At 49.2% G+C, this 14,906-nt stretch overlaps 1 protein-coding gene across 1 annotated transcript in view; it reads right to left on the bottom strand.

Moving 5' to 3' along the window:
- Positions 1-1,201: 1,201 nt before the first annotated feature.
- Positions 1,202-14,906, bottom strand: part of LOC138818807 (dipeptidyl peptidase 3-like) — a 29,699-nt gene continuing 15,994 nt past the window's right edge. Inside the window, exons 7-18 of the mRNA XM_070009948.1 lie at positions 11,369-11,499; positions 11,140-11,270; positions 11,008-11,066; positions 9,870-10,064; positions 8,928-9,040; positions 8,538-8,630; positions 7,907-7,969; positions 7,703-7,827; positions 7,479-7,599; positions 5,909-6,088; positions 5,240-5,402; positions 1,202-1,738 (exon numbers count right to left, since the gene is read on the bottom strand). Of these exons, the coding sequence (XP_069866049.1) occupies positions 1,569-1,738; positions 5,240-5,402; positions 5,909-6,088; positions 7,479-7,599; positions 7,703-7,827; positions 7,907-7,969; positions 8,538-8,630; positions 8,928-9,040; positions 9,870-10,064; positions 11,008-11,066; positions 11,140-11,270; positions 11,369-11,499 (1,544 nt within the window). The 3' untranslated portion in view covers positions 1,202-1,568. The remainder of the gene's footprint in view (positions 1,739-5,239; positions 5,403-5,908; positions 6,089-7,478; positions 7,600-7,702; positions 7,828-7,906; positions 7,970-8,537; positions 8,631-8,927; positions 9,041-9,869; positions 10,065-11,007; positions 11,067-11,139; positions 11,271-11,368; positions 11,500-14,906) is intronic.

Genomic DNA, 14,906 nt, shown 5'->3' with positions numbered 1-14,906 from the left:
CCCGGCAGTGAGAGGAGAGCCCCTGCTAGAGTTTATGAGCACCAAAAAGGCTTCATCTTCATGGTTAACCCTAGAAGGGCCAAGTCCCTTCTGGCTGCCTGACTGTAAGCTATCTTCACTGAAGAGATGCAAAACACCAGCGTGAAAGGGCAATGGAGAGGGTCCTAATCGAAGTTAACCGTTTCTAATTATAAGCTCCTGTAAAGTTTTCTTTCTTTTTTTTTTTTTTTTTGTCCATCGTGGGGCTTGAACTCTGGGCCTGAGAGCTGTCCCTCAGCTCTTCAGCTCAAGGCTACTGTTCTACCACTTGAGACACAGCACCATTTCCTGTTTTCTGGTGATTTATTAGAGATAAGAGTCTCACAGAGTTTCCTCCCTCGGCTGGCTATGAACCATCATCCTCAGATCTCAGCCTGCTGAGTAGCTAGGATTACAGGCGTGAGTCACCAGCACCTGGCTTTCCTGTCTTTTTTTTGTTTTGTTTTGAACTCGGCCTGGGCACTGTCCCTCAGCTCTTCAGCTCAAGGCTAGTGCTCTACCACTTGAGCCACAGCTTTTTCTGCTTATGTGGTACTGAGGAATCGAACCCAGGGCCTCATGCATACAAGGCAAGCACTCTACCACTGAGCCACCTTCCCAGCCCCATCAAGTTTTTTTAATCAGGGGAAATGCCATAAAAGTGGACTACAAGCATGCTGTGACTGTGCATCCTCCTTTAGAGAGGATGTCAAGATCCTTGTGGACTAGAAGACAAAAGTGACCTCTGCCCTCTCCCCAGGTTTTTTTTTTTTTTTTGTCAGTCGTGGGGCTTGAACTCTGGGCCTGGGCGTTGTCCCTTAGCTCTTCAGCTCAAGGCAAGCGCTCTACCACTTGAGCTACAGCGCCACTTCCGGTTTTCTGGTGGTTTATTGGAGATAGGAGTCTCACAGTCTCTCCTGCCCCGGCTGGCTTTGAACCGCGATCCTCAGATCTCAGCCTCCTGAGTAGCTAGGATTACAGGCGTGAGCCACCAGCGCCCGGCCCTCTTCCCAGGTTTTGATTACACCGTTTTCCCCAGAGTCCAGGAGGAATCAGGAGCCAATGGCTCACACCTGTAATCCTAGCTACTCAGGAGGCTGAGATCTGAGGATCCTTAAAAAAACAAAACAAAACAAAACAAAAAAACCAGGAAGATCACAAAATGCAATGCAAGGTTGGTTGGTGATGGTTTCAGATTATTTATTTTTTTCTGCTTATAAAAGTAATACATGAAGAGCATTGGATTTGGTGAGAGCGTTTTTAAGCCCTGGCTCTGTCACATACCACCAGCGGGATCTAGACCAGTCACATCTCAGAACTACCACTTCCTCATCTGAAAACTGGACTAGAGGCCCTGATGTGCTCGCTCCACAGATGGCAGTGCGATCAAGCAGCAGAGGGGAAGCACTCAGTAAATTGGAAAGTCCTGACAGGAGCAATTAGTGTCACCTCCCTCTGCTGAGGTAGCACCAAAGTCCCAGCTCCTGCCAATTACACATAACAGCACAAGGTGACTCAGTGGGGAAAGGAGCCACACTGATTTCTCAAGCCTAGTAGGATAACGGGGTCCTGGTGGAGTCTCTCCAGAATCGGGCGTCTGCAGTGGCCAGCTGGGTGAGGATCTCCTCCAACTCAGGTCCATCCTGTGGGAAACGCTCACAGAAGGACTGGATGAGGCCTGCAGCTGAGGCTTCATACTCCAGAAGTTGCACTTCTGAACCTGGGTGGATGAGAGAGAGAGACCATAGCAGTAAGGAACAATTTGAATAGAAAGCAGAATCATTACAACAGCCACAGAGCAGTGAGTTTTCAGTGAGCTCTTGGGCCCAACTCTGTTCGATGTTCAGCTTATCTAATTTAGCCCTTATAATAGCCCTAGAAGAAGGAATTATTATGGATTATGGAGAAGCATATAAATTGCTATGTGTTTTCTTTTTTTTTGGGGGGGGGGTCCAGTCATGGGGCTTGAACTCTGGGCCTGGACGCTGTCCCTCAGCTATTCAGCTCAAGGCTAGCGCTCTACCACTAGAGCCACAGCACCACTTCCGGCTTTTTTCTTTTTGCTTATGTGGTGCTGAGGAATTGAACCCAGGGCCTCATGCATGCAAGGCAAGCGCTCTACCACTGAGCCACCTTCCCAGCCCTGCTATGTGTTTTCTTCCCTTCCTTTTCTTAAGATTTACATGGTGTGGTAGCTCACGCCTGTAATCCTAGTTACTCAGGAAGCTGAGATCTGAGGATTTGAGGTTCAAAACCAGGTGGGGCAAGAAAGTTCATGAGACTCTGATCTCCAGTTAATCAGCAAAAAGCTAGAAGTGGAGCTATGGCTCAAGTGGTAGAGCAGTAGCCTTGAGCAAAGAGCTAAGGGGCAGCAAAGAGGCACTGAGGTAAATCCCCAGTATTGGCACGTGTGTGCACACATACATAAGCAAAGTGAGATAGCTTATACTTGTAATCCTAGCTGCTCTAGAGGTACGAACAGGGAAGATCAAAGTTCCATGCCAACATGGGCAAAAGGTTAGCAAAAGACCCCATCTTAACAAATAAGCATGGTGACACATGCCTGTGTGATCTCAGTTATTAGAGAGACATGGGTAGAATGTTCATGGTCTGAGGCCTCAAAAACAAAGCTAAAGGAAGAAAAAAGTGTTGGGACTATGGCTCAAATGGTAGACTGCCTGCCTATCAGGTACTACCAAGAAAGAGATTTTCACCAAAACCAAGCAGAATATGATGCTACAGGTGTGTAATCCCAGCACTCAGAGGCTAAGGCAGGAGGATCCTGAATTTATTTATTTATTTATTTATTTATTTATTTATTTATTTATTTATTTATTTATTTATTTAAATTGTTTGTTTTGGGGGTCCAGTCGTGGGGCCTGAACTCTGGGCCTGGGCGCTGTCCCTCAGCTCTTCAACTCGAGGCTAGCGCTCTACCACTTGAGCCACAGCGCCACTTCTGGCTTTTTTCTTTTTGCTTATGTGGTGCTGAGGAATCGAACCCAGGGCCTCATGCATGCAAAGCAAGCGCTCTACCACTGAGCCACCTTCCCAGCCCCGAGGATCCTGAATTTAAAGGCTAGCCTGGGCTACATAATAAAACTCAGTCTGGAAAAAAAAAAAAATCACAAGACTCCAAAAGTCAACAGAAAGATTTACATCAGGTACCATGTTAGGTAATACAGATAGGGTCCTTGACCTCCTGGAGTTACAGTCCAACAACTGCCTTGTCTCTGCCTATACCTCCGGCAAGTTTCTCAACCTATCTAAACCTCAGTTTCCCATCTATGAAGTGGGCTGAGCACAGAATTACTTCTCCCAAGGAGCTATGGTGATTATGTCCAATAATGCCCATTGGCTGGCGTGCTGCCAGTGCAGCAATCCCAGTGGCAGCCTATTTACTCCCCTGTGAGTAGGCCTGTTCTGAGTGACCCGAGTGCTCATGGGAGTTTCCTTCTAACACATAGCGGCTCCACTTGGTCATAGCACTGAGTGTACTGTGGCATTTCCAGGGATACTGTAGCTAAGAGCACAGGCTCAGGCTCAGAAGGTCAAGTTCAAGTCCTGCCCTTGCCCTCTCCCCCACAACTAGCTGTATGAATTCAGGCAAATATTTGGTCTGTTTCAGTTTCCAGCTAGGGTAATACCCCTGTTGGGAGTTGATCCATGAAAATATTTTACCCAGTGCCTGGAACCTCATCTAATCACTATCTCTGTTTTTGTATGTATGCCAGTCCTGGGGCTTGAACTCATGGCCTATGTGTTGAACCTGAGCTTTTTTTTTTTTTGCTGGTCCTGGGCACTGGGCACTGTCCTTGAGCCTCTCTGGGCTGAAGGCTAGCACTCTACCACTTGAGCCACAGTACCCCTTCTGGCCTTTTTTGTTTATGTGATACTAAGGAATCGAACCCAGGCCTTCATTCATGCTAGGCAAGCACTCTACCGCTAGGCCTCATTCCTAGCCCTGTCACTAAGCTTTTGTGCTCAAGGCTAGCACTCTACTACTTGAGCACCAGTGCTACTTCTGGCTTTTTTGGTGGTTAATTGGAGATAAGAGTCTCACAGGCTTTTCTGCCTGGGCTGGCTTCAAACCTGGATCCTCAGATCTCAGCTTCCAAGTAGCTAGGATTATAGCCATAAGCCACAAGTACCTGACATGTCTTATCCTTCCCTCTTTCCCTCCCCTCACTCTTTCTTTCTTTCTTGGGGCTTGAACTTAGGGCCTGGGCACTGTTCATAAGTTTCTTTTAATCAAGGCTAGCTCCACTTCTGACATTTTCCTGGTTCACTGGACATAAGAGTCTTACAGACTTTCCTGCCCAGGCTGACTATGAACCACGATTCTCAGATCTCAGCATCCTGAGTAGCTGGGATTATGGGCCTGAGACAATGGCGCTGGGCTCTTATTTTTAATGATACTAAAAGCAGTTCAGGAGAGGATCTAAGTCCCACCCACCTCTCCATCCCTCAACAGCTCCCACAGGGCTGGACATAACAAAGCAATGGCGATGCTATCCATGGGCCAACAAGCTTTGTTCATTGACAACAAGGAGCAACTGCTCCAGCCTGGCCCCATTCTAGAAAGATGAGACAGAAGAGAAAATAACCAAGCATTACTTTGTGTTGAGGGGTCAGGACAGCATGCTCAGGGGACCTGAGTGACAGATCTCGGGTCAGATGGTGCCAAGCAGAGGGAACGGCATGTACAAAAGGCTGCAGGAGAGGAGTGAGCTTGGCGTGCTGGAGAAATGGGAGAGCACACGAGGTGCAGGCGCCGATGCAGACCTGGTCAGGACTTTTGGAAATGGAATTGTTACTTGAGAAGAGAGGAGGCTGAGGGAGCTGATATCCATCCAACACACTGCACAATCAAATTCTCCCTTGGCTTCTACTTGGCCTGCACAGTCCCAGCTCGTTGTCTGATCTTGACCTGGAGCCAGGGCTCCCCAGTTCCTAGCCTGGCTGCCCAGAAGCCTCTGCTCTGCCCATCTTCCTCAGGCCTTACCTTGCTGTCTTACAACCAACCTGCCCGCCCGTGCAAGTGTGGAGGGAGATGCCAAGGCTCTGGCCTGCGGTTTGGTAGGGGAAGGAGCATGGCAGGGAAAGGCAGGGGGGGGGGCACTCCATACAAGCCTTCTCAGAGCTCAAGTGCCGTGGATCCTTTGTGATCCCCAAAGCCCTGCTTGGCTCCATCAAAGGGGCCTGGAGTCCATTAATTTACCTTCAAGGCGAGTGTTTGGCTGCACAATGAGCTTCCGAGATTCCTTGCGCAGCAGCACTGTATCCCTGAGGGTGAGGAAGCACTCGGGGGGCGTATTGGTGACGGCTGCGTACCCCTCATACAGGGCCCGCCCTGCGACCACATCCCCCGTGGACTTGAGCACCTGTCAGAAGGAAGGAAAGAAGAAATGTCCACTCACCTTCCATCCACAGGGCTCTACCAGGGGCTGAGGCCCATCGCACCCAGCCCTGGACAGTCTCTGTTATGGTTTGTCTCCTCCAAACTATGGGTGTCAGCCAGATGCTGGTGGCGCATGCTTGATCCTCGATACTCAGAAGGCTGAGCTCTGAGAATCCCAAATGCACCAAGCTCTCTCAGGTATTACCAATGGCCTTGGCACTTGCTGTTTCTCCTGTCTCAGATCTTCACATAGCTGATTCTCCCTTGGCACTTACATGACACTTCCTGGAGGAATCCCTCTTTGGTCCACAGACAATGGTGGCCTTTCTCTTCCCTTTCCTATCCCACTCCCCTTAACGTCCTGCGGTTTCTTTACCTTTACAGCTGTCAACTTGTGGAATGAAGGACTTGGGAGGTATTAAGAGGGTGGGGGGCAGGGCAGAGGCTGGGGTGGGGGTGGGATGTCCAAAGCAAGAGGCTCTGGGTTACCTGGAGTCTCCGTAGAAACCGTTCCAAGGCGGGCTTGCCCACAGACCGGATCTTGCTACGGTCCAGGCGGACGCGGGCATCAGGACGTCCATCAGAGCCGATGGTGGGGGTGACGGTTACGAGTCCCTGGCCAGCTTCCAGCAAGACTCTCAGGATCACATACCGGGCCTGCATGTGAGCCTGCCAGGGCCAGGGGGAAAGAGATCATTTGTAGCCCGTATCAAGCACTTAGCCCGGGCCTAATGAACTGTACTCGCTACTAATTGTTAATTAGTGCTTCACCATGTCACCATCACCATACAGTGCCTACCCTGCAAGGGTCACTTGCTGCTAACACCCAGAGGAGTTTCTCTTCCTCCATATTATTTGTGCTCAAGAATGGAAACAAGGGCTGGGCGCTGGTGTCTCACGCCTGTAATCCTAGCTATTCAGGAGGCTGAGATCTGAGGATCGTGGTTCAAAGCCAGCCCGGGCAGGAAAAGCTGAAAACCGGAAGTGGCACTGTGGTTCAAGTGGTAGAGCGCTAGCCTTGAGCTGAAGAGCTGAGGGACAGCGCCCAGGTCCAGTTCAAGCCCCATGACTGAACAACAACAACAAAAAGAATGAAAACAAGGTATCTTTGTCTCCATTTAAAGTGACTTGTTCAGCGTCATACAGCTGGTAAAGGAAGACCTAGAATCAGAATAGGTGTCCAGATTATAAACTGTGCATTTTATGTATCTGTTCTTCCTACCTTCCTCCTCCTCCTCCCTTTTCTTTTTTTGGTTGGTTGTGGGGCTTGAACACTGGGCCTGGACACTATCCCTGAGCTTTTGTGCTCAAGGCTAGCGCTCTACCACTTTGAGCCATAGCACCACTTCTAGTTTTCTGGTGGTTAATCGGAGATAAGACTCTCAGTGACTTTCCTGCTCTGGCTAGTTTTGAACCGAGATCCTCAGATTTCAGTCTCCTGAGTAGCTAGGATTGTAAGTGTGAGCCACCGGCACCCAGTCCTCCCTTCATTTTCAACACAGGTCCACACTGCACAGGCTGGCAAATGGCAAACTTTCTACCTCACTCTTCATACTCAGATTTAGATTGTGTACTTGGAGCAGGTACAATGGTTTATGTCTGTAATCCTAGCTACACAGGAGGCAGAAGTAGGACTGTGATCCAAGGCCAGTCAGGGCAAACAACTAAATGTGTGGCTCAAGTGGCACAGTATGAGTCTAGCAAGTATGAGGCCCTGAGTTCAATCCCAGTACCCACCACCAAAAAAAAAAGTCTATTTTTTGAAATGGCATAACATTGCTCCTTAAACCACATACTCATATGAGGTACTAAGCACGCAACCACCTGTTGTTGGGGCACTAAATGCCTAGTCTGCCCACCCTGAGAGGTGGCTGGGGGGAGACGTTTACTCCCATTTCTCACACAGGAACACTGAGGCTCAGAGCAGATGCTCCACCAGCTGGATTAAACCCAGCTCATCTGCCGTAGAGGGACATCTGACTGGTTTCTGTGCCTAAAATCCTGATCTTTGCTACACCGAAGGCTCCTGCTCAGGGCCCATGGGCTCTACCAGCCCTACCTGTCGCCAGCTGGAGGTCTCTGGGGTGTAGAACTCCAGAGCCAGCAGCCCAGCCCGAAGCATGTTGAGCCAGTTCACGTAGATCACATCTTCTGCATCTGTCCCTTTGAAGCCAAAGATCCTGGGGGTTCAGGACACTGTGGTCAGGGATAGCCCTGCTCTCCAGGTCCCAGAGCCAGCCACTGCCTGGACATCCCCACATCCTTCCGGCCCACAGTTCCTACTCTAGCACTTGAGGGTTGAGGCAGAGGTAGAGGCCCACACTCTCAGCCCGGCACTCTTCGTAGCTGGAGGCGATGGTGCTGAACTTGCTGTCCCACGTCTCCCCACTCTGGTACCAGCTTTGAATCTGGGAAGGAGATCCAGGAATCAGAACCCGCCCGTGCCCACCCTCCCAGTCCCCTGGGCTCCGTGGAGGCCACCCTTACCTGCTCCCCTGTCTCAGGGTTGATCACTGTTTCCTGGTCAAAGTTGAAAGTTCCTTTTTCATCCTGTAGGATGGTTATAAACATGGAGCATGTGAGGGACAGGCACCCCAGCCTGTTCTGGACCTTCAGCCCCACAGCCCCTGGGCCTCAACAGTGACTCAGAAACGTGACTGGGGCTGGATCCTGGTGGCTCACAGCTATAATCCTAGCTACCCAACAGGCTAAGATCTGAGGATTGCAGTTTGAAGTCAGCTCAGGCAGTTAAAACCCTGAGACTTTTTTGGGTTGGTCATGGGTCTTGAACTCTGGGCCTGGGCGCTGTCCCTGAGCTCTTCAGCTCAAGGCAAGTGCTCTACCACTTGAGCCACAGCGCCACTTCCAGTTTTCTGGTGGTTCATTGGAAATAAAGAGTTTCACAGACTTTCCTGCCTGGGCTGGCTTTGAACTGTAATCCTCAGATCTCAGCCTCCTAAGTACCTTACAGGCATGAGCCACCGGTGCCTGGCTTGGCCCAGGCCTTGAGTTCAAACCTAAGATGAGCTGTTTGCCCCTGGGTGGGATGTGCAGGGCGTGGGGGCAGGGAGGGGAGCCCAAGGAATGGCCACTGGTCCAGGCTGCTCCACCTTCTCACCTGTGCGAAGAGTTTGCCACTGCCGTGGCCCAGCAGCTCGTGCAGGCCCACCTGCACATCGAAGGAGGGCCCCTTCCAGCGGGTGAACAGATCCTGCAAGACAAGCAGGGACCCCATGTCCGCTGTCCCGCCACAGCCACCCAGGCTGACTGGGGCACATGCCTGGCAGAGACCAAGGGTATTCTGCCCGCCTTGGCCCATCTCTTGTAAAGATGGAGGCAGGGGAGAATGTGTGGAGAGAGGAAGCGGAGGCCCCACGGTGCACACAGGCCCACAGCAGAAAGTCACTACACCGGGCATCAACGATGCGCTGTGCTTGCTTGTGCTGGGCTGTCTACCTTCCTAGACCACTTGAGATCCAGCCCCACTCCTCAGGTTGCTGGAACCCACCTTGTCCTCCTCCTCCAAGAACGTGAGCTTCTCTCGAGGTGTGGAATAGGCCACAGCCAGCACGTTTCCCAGAGATACGTTCTTAAAGCCTTCTGTCTGCCTCAGGTCATCATCTGAAGGAAAAGGCCGTGAGGGAACCAGACAGAAAATCAAAATCAAGGGTCACAGAAAAGGAACAGATGGAAGCCAGGTGCTGGTGGCTCACGTATATAATCCTAGCTACTCAGGAAGCTGAGATGGGAGGGTCATGGTTCAAAGCCAGCCCCAGGCAGAAAAATCTGTGATTCTTATCTCCAATTAAAGCTAAAAGAGAAGGGGTAACAAGGTTTGTTTTTTTTTTTTTTTTTTTTTTTTTTTTTGGTAACAAGGTTTAAAAAGAGCACAGTACCAAGGGCCAGTAGCGCATGCCTGTAATCCTAGCTACTCAGGATTAACAACCAGAAAACAGGAAGTGGTGCTGTGGCTCAAAATGGTAGAGCACTTGCCTAGAGCTGAAGAGCTCAGAATCAGGGCCCAGGCCCAGAGCTCAAGCCCCATACTGACAAAAAAAGAAATGTACTCATTACCTTACTTGTGTAATTGTAACCCCTCCACCCCAGTTCATCACCTTTACAATAAAAAAGAAAAGAGAAAGAAAGAAAGAAAGAAAGAAAGAAAGAAAGAAAGAAAGAAAGAAAGAAAAAGAGAGAAAAGAAAGAGAGAAAGAAAGACAGAAAAAACTAAAAGATAACACCCAGTTGGAACTTCAGGACCAGTACATACACATACAAATAAATAAACAAAAAGAAGAACAGACTGAAGGGTGAATTGGACAGGATAATCTGTGGCCAGAGCGAAAGGGTATATGTGTGTGGAGGGAGAGGGTTTCCCATGGGGCCTTGGGGCTTAGGGGAGGGGGGCTCCCATAGGATCTTGGGGCTTGGGAGAGGCCCAGAAGCTCACAGTTGGGGATGTTGATGCCAGCAGGGATGCCAGAGCCAGCGAAGGTGAGGACATCCAGAGAGGTGAAGTCAGGGGTGAGAAACTTGTCCTTCTCGAAGGCTGGTGGCCAGGGTAGCTCCTTCAGCAGCTGTTCAGCACTGGCCACCAGCCGCTTGAACTTGGCACTCATGGCCTTGTTCACCATGGCCACAAAGCCTGCAGGGGACAAAGGGGCTGTGGCTTGCTGGAGTCCTGGGGACCAGGGTCCTGGGATCCCATTCTACCTACCTAACCCTTCCAGTATCACGTGGCTATGGAATGCTGCTGTGCACAGTGGCCCAGTGCTGGCTGCTGAGGGCAGCAGACCGAGGGCTAGGCCCTAGCAGATCAAGTCCAGGCAGAAAGCTGAAGGTGTGTGAGCCTGTCTCACACACAGGCTCAGATCTAAGCCCCTGGTGAGGGGCTAGCATTTTCTGTTCTTCTCTCAGGCTGGATGCTCAGCTTTTTTATTCATGGCTAAGAGGATGAAGGTATGTGGAGGCAAGTCTGACTCATCAGACAAGGTGCTAGCCAATGTCTAGCTATTCAGAAGGCTGAGATCTGAGGATCAAGGTTCACAGCCAGCCCAAGCAAGAAAATTTCTAAGACTCTTTAGCTCCAATGGACCAGCCAAAAGTTGGGAATGTAGTTGTGATTCAAGTGGTAGAGCACTTGCCTTGAATAAAGCAGCTCAGGACAGCATTCAGGCCCTGAGTTAAAGCTCTAGTACCAGCATGCACGCACATACATGCACACACACACACACACACACACACACACACACACACACACACACACACACACACACACACACACACACACACACACACACACACACACACACACACACACACACAGAATGTGTGTCTGTCCAGAGTCTGTGCCCTCACCAGACTCCGGAGGCCGCATAGCTAAGTACTTCGAAGTGCTGGGCTCAGTCACCAGCAATAGATTAAAATTTCAAGAGATGATGTACAAATGGGTACATATAGGTCAGCTTCATACAACAGTGCTAGACATGATAAATAGTGGTTACTTTTCACGTCTGTTATTATTGGGAGTAAACTTGGAGCTAGGGGAAGGGATTCTGACCCAACCTCCTCCACTCACGAGAAGTTACCTTCAAACTCTCCTCGGGAACCAAAGGGGTCTCGATAGCTCTCGATGAAGCCGATGTAACTGGGGGAGAGAAGGGCAGTGATGGAAGAAGGTGGGCGGGAAGGGTGGAGGGGAGGCAGGGCTGGTGCCTTACCTCTCCACAATGGGGCCTTTGTCCTGGATCCAGAAGCGGGAGCCCCTCTTGTGGGCCTCGATGGAGCCGTGGGTGAAGCTCTCCATGTACTGGGCCAGCATCTGCTCCTGGAGGCTGTTGGCTGCGTATGCCTGGGGGTGAGTGGAGTTCCATCAGTCTCCAGCAGCCCTCACATCCCCAGCCTCTTCTGCTGCCAGAGGAATCCTGAGTCAATGCCCCTGCATCCTACCTTGGCTTTCTCCAAGTGCTCTACCACCTTCTGGAGAATGGGGCCATAGTCTCCCCGTGTCACCTGGAAATGGCTCCCCCGAAATTCATAGTTCTTCAGCTTGGGAGTCACTTCCGAGTCTAGAAAAGGATCTAAGAAAAGAGCAAATGCTCAGGAAAAGGCCAGTGTACACAGCTCAGCTGTCCTTTCTCTATGGGGCTCACTCTAAGATGCTCCGTGATGTCCTATTACCAACAGAAATTAGCGTTAAACTCCCATCTTCCGAAACATTGTATTTTACATAATATAAAATGTTCTGAACATTTTACACCTATTAGTTCACTTAAGCTTCACACCAACTCTAGGGTGTGTCTGTTGTATAGACTAGTATGTCCATTTTATAGATTGGTAAACTATGACACTGAAAGGCTGTCTAGGTTTTCAAAAGTCACAAGGACAGAAAGTGGAGAGCGGAGGTTGTGACCCTATGTAGCAGATTATATTGAAAAAGAGCCACTGGTCAGATACCAATGGCTCACATCTGTAATGTTAGCTACTCAGGAAACTAAGATCTGAGGATCAAGGTTATTTGAAACCAGTCTGGGAAGATAAATCTGATGGACTCTTTATCTACAATTCATCACTAAAAAAGCCAGAAGTAGAAGTGTGGCTAATATGGTAGAGAGCCAGCCTTAAGTGAAAGAGCTAAGCAAGAACATGAGGCCCTGAGTTGAAACCCAGTACCAGCACCAAAAGTAAACAAATTAGACATGCCAGGTGTGGTAGTGCACACCTATAATTCCAGCACTCAGGAGGCAGAATGAAAGTCATACCAGTCAGAGCTAACAAAGCAGGACCTTGCCTCAAAATAAAATATTAAAAAAAAAATTAAGAGTTACATCCCAGAAGTAATCCCACTGGTCCTTATGAAGAGATAAGAGGGAAGTGGGGAGAAGGAATTGTGATGACAGAAGGGAGAAGTTGTCACGTGCTCTCACATTTGTGGAGTAACTCAGTGGAGGGGAGTAACTCAGCCTAAGGAGAAAAAATCCCTAAGACTCCATCTCAACCAATAAAAAAAGTTGGGTGCAGTACCACATACCTATCCTCCCAACTCCAGTGGGAAGCATAAATAGGATTGTGGCCCAAGCAAAAAGCAAGATCTTAACCTAAAGAATAAGAAAAGCAAAAAAGAAAGACCTGGCTCAAATAGTAGAGAGCTGGCCTAGCACAATTCCCTGAGTTCAAACCCTAGTACAACCAAAAACAAGAAAAAAAAGGTTAGGGTGAAGCAAGAAAGTGGCCACTACTCAAGACATGCCAGTGGAGCCGGGCGCAGGTGGCTCACGCCTGTAATCCTAGCTACTCAGGAGGCTGAGATCTGAGGATCACGGTTCAAAGTCAGCCTGGACAGCAGGCAGTGAGACTCATACTCCAATAAACCACCAGAAAACTGGAAGTGGTGCTGTGGCTCAAACGGTAGAGCGCTAACCCTGAACTGAAGAGCCTGAGGACTCAGGCCCCGAGTTCAAGCCCCATGACCAACAAAATAAGTAAATAAATAAATGAATAAATAAATAAATGCCCGTGGCATTTTAGATACCAAAAAAACCTTCATGCATCTCAACTTTATACTTAACCTCCAGAACTGTAAAGGAATAAACCCCATATTATTTTGAATGTTAAACGTGTAACAATTTGTTACAGAAGTAATGGGATAACAAATATACTGTTGCATTTTGCTTGACTTTGACCAGTATAATCATTCCTCTTTATCTTGGGGTGATATATCTCAAAATGCCCAGTGCATGCCTCAAACCAGGGATGGTATGAACCCTGTATGTATGATAGCCCCTCCTCTATGATAAAGGTTAACTTACAGATGAGGCCCAGGAAAAGACTAACGACAGGGTGGCGCTAGTGGTGGTTCATGCCTGTATTCCTGCTATGAGGAGGCTGAGATCTGAGGATTGCAGTTGGAAGCCAAGAAAAATCCCTGTGAAACTCTTTTTTTTTTGCCAGTCCTGGGGCTTGACTCAGAGCCTGAGCACTTCCCTGAGCTTCTTTTATTCAAGGCTAACACATTACTACTTGAGCCACAGTGCTACTCTTGACTTTTTCTGTCTATGTGGTACTGAGGAATCGAACCCAGGGCTTTATGCAAGCTAGGCAAGCACTCTACCACTAAGCTATATTCCCAGTTACTGGTGAAACTCTTATCTCCAACTAACCACTCAAAAAACTGGAAGAGGAGCTATGACTTAAAGTGGTAAAGCGGTAGCCTTGAGCAAAAGAGCTCAGGGACAATCCCCAGGCCGAGTTCAAGCCCCATGAATGACAAAAAAAAAAGAGAGAGAGAGAGAGACTAAAACAGGTAATAATAAAGTGATTATTTATAACAATATGCTACAATCGCTATCATTAGTTACTTAAAAGTAATGGGTGGTTCATTTGCACTCAGTACTTTTGGACCACAGATGGCCACTGGTAGGCAAAGAACTTGAAAAGTACAATAAAAGAAGACTAGAGAACTTAGACCAAGTAACCATTTTTTCATGTGCCAGTACTGGGGCTTGACTTGAGAGCTGTCTCTGAGCTTTTTTGCTCAAAGCTTGAGCTCTACCACTTGAGCCACAGCTCCACTTCCAGCTTTTTGCTGCTAAATTAGAGATAAGAGTCTACCTGGGCTGGCTTCTAACTGGGATCCCCAGATCTCAGCCATTCTAAGTAGCTAGGATTATTCCAGTGCTTGGCTGCATTATCTTCTTTTCTTTTCCTTATGTGGTACTGGGGCTGGAACCCAGGTCCTGACCCCTCCTACTCCCTGGACCCGTCAGACTAGACTACATGGCTCCCACAGCTTGCCCATCACCCCACTGTGGCTCATGCTGTTCCCTCCACTAAGTACACAGTCGGCTACACATCAAGTACCTGAGAATCTACCAAACCTAGGTTCTGGGGAGACAGTGATGCCTGAAACACAGTCCTTCCTTTGTGGGGGCTTTGCACATGAGTGGGGTAAACAGAAACCCAAGTGAGAAATTACAGAGCTGGTAACACCTGGCTAGGGAATGGGAGGGAGCTGGCTGGGTGGATGTGGAGGGGCCTGAGAAAGTTCTGAGCAGCAGGCAGGGAATTACTATGAAAGGCCTGGGGGGGGCGGGGGGGAGGTGGATGTCAGAGCCAGAAGCTGAGGAGCACCGTGGGGGAGAAAATCTAGGGTAGAGGTAGGTCCTGGAGGGCAAGGGTTGGAGAGGGTATGTGCTGGGTCGAGGAGGGGGGGGAGTGGGGGAGGGGGGAGGGGGTATGTGTGTGAAGATGATGAGCCAGAAGGCCAGGTACTGGTAGCTCACACCTGTAACACCTAGCTACTCGGGAGGCTGAGATCTGAGAATCACAGTTGGAAGCTGACCCAGATAGACAATTTCATGGGACTCTTATCTCCAACTAACTAGCCAAGACAAAAACAAAAACAAAAAACAAAAATGGAGGTATGGTTCAGGTAGTAGAGCATCAGCTTTGAGTGAAAAAGCTATGCAAGAGTAGGCGGCTCTGAGTT

The sequence above is a fragment of the Dipodomys merriami genome, unplaced genomic scaffold, assembly GCF_024711535.1.
Source record: "Dipodomys merriami isolate MVZ:Mamm:240054 unplaced genomic scaffold, mDipMer1.0.p SCAF_78, whole genome shotgun sequence".
In the NCBI taxonomy this organism is placed as follows: Eukaryota; Metazoa; Chordata; class Mammalia; order Rodentia; family Heteromyidae; genus Dipodomys; species Dipodomys merriami.
Note: the sequence above shows the minus strand (reverse complement) of the source record. Positions and strands in the feature narration are given on the sequence as shown.